The sequence below is a fragment of the Palaemon carinicauda genome, chromosome 27 (genome assembly GCF_036898095.1).
Source record: "Palaemon carinicauda isolate YSFRI2023 chromosome 27, ASM3689809v2, whole genome shotgun sequence".
Taxonomy (NCBI): Eukaryota; Metazoa; Arthropoda; class Malacostraca; order Decapoda; family Palaemonidae; genus Palaemon; species Palaemon carinicauda.
This window is the reverse complement of record NC_090751.1, coordinates 76,349,416-76,353,204: the sequence shown is the minus strand read 5'-3', so window position 1 is coordinate 76,353,204 and position 3,789 is coordinate 76,349,416. Positions and strand designations below refer to the sequence as shown.

Below are 3,789 nucleotides of genomic sequence, written 5' to 3'. Positions count from 1 at the left end.
CTCCCACCGTACCCTCCCGTCATCAGACATTGGGGCCTCCGGGCTTACAATTCTGCCGGATCTGATGACACTGACACAGATTATGATTCCTACTCTCCCTACGGGAGCCCTATACTCTCACGGACGTTAATGTATAAGATCATAATAAGATCATAATATCGGAGTTCTTTATTATATGTATTTTAAGGTGTAACTTTAAGTTTACTCTAAGTTTACTATAAGTTTACTTTGGGTATTTCTTTTCCCGGTCCCCGGGACTGTTATTTAATTCTATTCATCCCTTATTTATTCTTCCTTCGCTGGAAGTCTAAGGTTCTCTGCATGTTTAATATAAGACTATGCATTTTGCCTTAATTTGAAGGTCCGGATCCTCCGGTGTCCCTTCTAGAGATCTTAATTAGGTGTTCATAGACTATTCCTTTTACAGGTGGTGCGCTGTCGGATGACAGCCTGCGCGGCCGTCCTTCAACAGCCCTGCGGACATGAGGTCTGTAGATCTCACGCCGACTGCGGGATCCAAATGGATGACCTTATAGTTTGGCACCCCGACAACTGCCTTGTCTGTTACGACCTTGTCACCACCCTCTCTTCGGAATCAGTGAGTCCTCTATAGGTCGTTTTTTCTACTTGCATTCCTCTTGCTTTATATAATGAACCTTTGGTTATCATTTCTCGAGCTCCGTCTCCCGGGTTTGCTAACCATATCCCCGTTCTTTCAGAGTTCTCAAGCAGCTAAGACCACAGCAAGAGCCACCTTGAAAGTTTGGGTAGGCGGCTTCGCCCGTAACGTCAAGGCCAAGAAGCCTTACGTTCTTTCTGAAGAATACTGCAACCTGATCTATACCAATGCGAAATCTTCTGCAACAGTGCCTAAAGAAGTGGCAGCCCCTATTATTGCCGACATTACAGCAACCCTTGGCCTTGCTCTTGATCAGGATACTGACCTCGGTGACGACCCCGACCCCATTGAGGACAATGTTGCAGCTCTGAATTTGGACTTGGAACCCATGGTTTTGGACGAACCGGAGACAGGTAAGGAGGTAGGTGAGGCAGGTGGGTCCGGCGCTAAGATCCCTCTTCTTAGCCCTTCTTTTTCTTCGGCATCTAATACTTCTTCCTTTCTAGGTTTTGATGCGAACCGTGAATCTACCCCAAGATCACACCTGGTTCCTCCCAAGGTTAAGTCTCAGAAGAGACCCTTAGTTAAGACTCGCAAGAATCCTACACTACCCAAAACAACCAAGTCAAAGAAGGCTTCCCTCCCCAGAGCCCCAAGTGGCTTAGCTAGCACCTCCTCTACTTCTCAGGACCCGGGAGTGCAGCCAACTTCCTCAGTTGCCCCGGCCAACTTCGACCCGGTGGCTCTCACTAATATGATGTCTAGGATTGTCTCAGAGCAGATTAGCTCGATGCTATCTGTCGTTACCAACAGACTGGACACCTTAGAAGGAGGACTGCCTCAACAACAGCAGTTCCTCATCCCGGACGCCTCAAAACTCCCGCCTTTCACTAAAAATAACCCGTGGAAAATGGCGCTCCACTCCCCTTTCACTGACGGGATGTTGACTATTGAAGGCTTCGGAACCCGGTCCATTGAAGACTTTGAATTCTTCCCTCCCGGCTTTGATTCCCCTTCCCCGGCTTCGCCCGGCTGACAGAAGAAGCTCTTGTCCGGCTAGATAAGGTCCCTAAGGAGACCGTTATCTTCCCAAAAGAACAGGCTCAGTCTGTTTGGGTTAGAACCCTGAACGAGTGGGGTTGCACAAACACCATGCTGACTCCCCACAAGAGCACATACACTATGTTTCTTGTGGACGAGCAAACTCCTACTCCTTGCGTCACCAAGATGGTGGACTTAGCTCTTCAGGCGGTGGCCGAAGACAAACCTTTGCCCCAGCTTCGGGAGACAGACCCTACATCTCTTCTGCTCCCATCAGATAACGAATGTTGGCTTAACATTCAGTCAACATTTACCTCTGGTAAATTATCCGCTGATTGTGCGTCGACGCAATTTAGCGAACGTCTTCCAAGACTTCCCGAAACCTTAATTCGACTCGAGTTCGAGTCCCGGTCTAGGTTTAGCAGGAGCCTAAACGTCTCGACGATGGCAGAGATGTTTTCCCTCAACTTTGATGAGGAACACGCCTTTAAGGTCTTGACAAAGGCCACCCCTTACAATCCTTGTTATCGGATTGCTATGACTTCTTGGTAGCCAAAAGACGTTGCCGTAGGCATGTTTTATCAGAGGCTACTATCCGCCATGAGCCGAATAAGCTCATTAAAGCCTCCGCTTGGGGTCCGGACCTGTTCCCGGAGGACATGGTCAACTCGGTGTTGAGCGAAGCTGCCAGGGTTAACCAGAGCCTCAAGGTCCGTTGGGATCTCACTCCCAATCGGAAGTTCAAACAGTCGAACGTTCAATCCCGGGGCAGGAAAAGGCTACGTCCTTATAGTTCTGCCCAGTTCCGCCAACCTCTCCAGGTAGTCCAGCCGATCCCGGTTGCTCAGACTATCCAACCCTCCACCTCCAAGCCTCAGCCCCAAGAGGAATATGTTCTCGTCCCTAAAAGCCAGATGGCTTCAAGTTCGTTCACCTCACAAGCTTACAACCCTACCTATGAGTCCCGAGGTTCCTCTCAAGGATACCAGCGAGGCAGGGCCCTGGATCAAGAGGTTCCTTTCAGAACAGAGGCAAGGGGAGATATTTCTCCCGTGGAAAGGGATCACGCGGAGGCCGTGGCGGAAAATCCTCCAACTACTGAGAATCTTCAGGTAGGAGGGAGACTTTATGCGTTCAGGAGTCGCTGGAGGTTCAGTCCTTGGGCCTTCAGCATAATTTCCAAGGGCCTGGGGTGGAGTTGGATAGAAGGGCCTCCTCCATCGACCAAATTCCATCAACTCCCGACACCGGATCTGACTCTGTTTACCCAGGATCTATTGCACAAGAACGCGATCAAAGAAACAAAACATCTGAAGTTTCAAGGTCGCTTATTCAGCGTCCCGAAAAAAGACCGGAGAGTCATCCTCGATCGTTCCCGGCTAAACTTGTTCATTCAATGCGACAAGTTTCACATGCTTACCGTCTCGCAGGTACGGACCTTACTTCCCCGTGGGGCCGTCACCACCTCCATCGATCTTACCGATGCTTACTATCACGTTCCAATAGCGAGACATTTCCGCCCATTCCTAGGATTCAGATTAGGCAACAAGGCTTACACGTTCAAAGTGATGCCTTTCGGGCTCAACATCGCGCCCAGAATTTTCACGAAACTGGCGGAATCAGTCATTCAAGAACTTCGAATCCAAGAGGTCCAAGTCGTCGCATACAGTATCTGGACGACTGGCTAATCTGGTCAGACAACATCAAGGATTGTCTCAAAGCGACAAACAAAGTGATTCAGTATCTTCAGTCTCTGGGATTCCAAATAAATTTCAAAAAGTCCCGCCTAACACCGGAGACCAAGTTTCAGTGCCTGGGATTACAGTGGGACCTACGCTCTCACACCCTATGTCTTCCCAGGTCCAAGAGAATAGAGATTGCGAAGAATACCAAACGCTTTCTCAGGGAAAAGATAACATCCAGAAGGAATCAAGAAAAGATCCTAGGATCCCTACAATTCGCTTCAGTGACAGACCTTCTTCTGAAAGTGAAACTGAAGGACATAAACCGGGTTTGGCGCTCCAGAGCGAACAACAAATTTCGAGACAAGAAGACCCGTCTTCCTCCCATTCTTCGGAAGAGGCTTCTCCCATGGACAACCACCAAGAGCCTGTCGAAATCGGTTCCGT

At 49.2% G+C, this 3,789-nt stretch overlaps 1 protein-coding gene across 1 annotated transcript; it reads left to right on the top strand.

The window, feature by feature from the left end:
• The first annotated feature begins 433 nt into the window (after positions 1-433).
• LOC137621217 (uncharacterized) lies at positions 434-2,612 on the top strand. The gene is made up of 2 exons (XM_068351619.1): positions 434-598; positions 720-2,612. The coding sequence occupies exons 1-2, from the start codon at positions 443-445 to the stop codon at positions 1,653-1,655; spliced, it is 1,092 nt and encodes a 363-aa protein (XP_068207720.1). The 5' UTR covers positions 434-442; the 3' UTR covers positions 1,656-2,612.
• Positions 2,613-3,789: the final 1,177 nt, after the last annotated feature.

Coding starts and splice junctions, on each gene's coding strand:
- LOC137621217 (XM_068351619.1), top strand. CDS start 443: ATGACAGCCTGCGCGGCCGTCCTTCAACAGCCCTGCGGACATGAGGTC. Junction 599..719: donor CCACCCTCTCTTCGGAATCA/GTGAGTCCTCTA, acceptor CCGTTCTTTCAG/AGTTCTCAAGCAGCTAAGAC.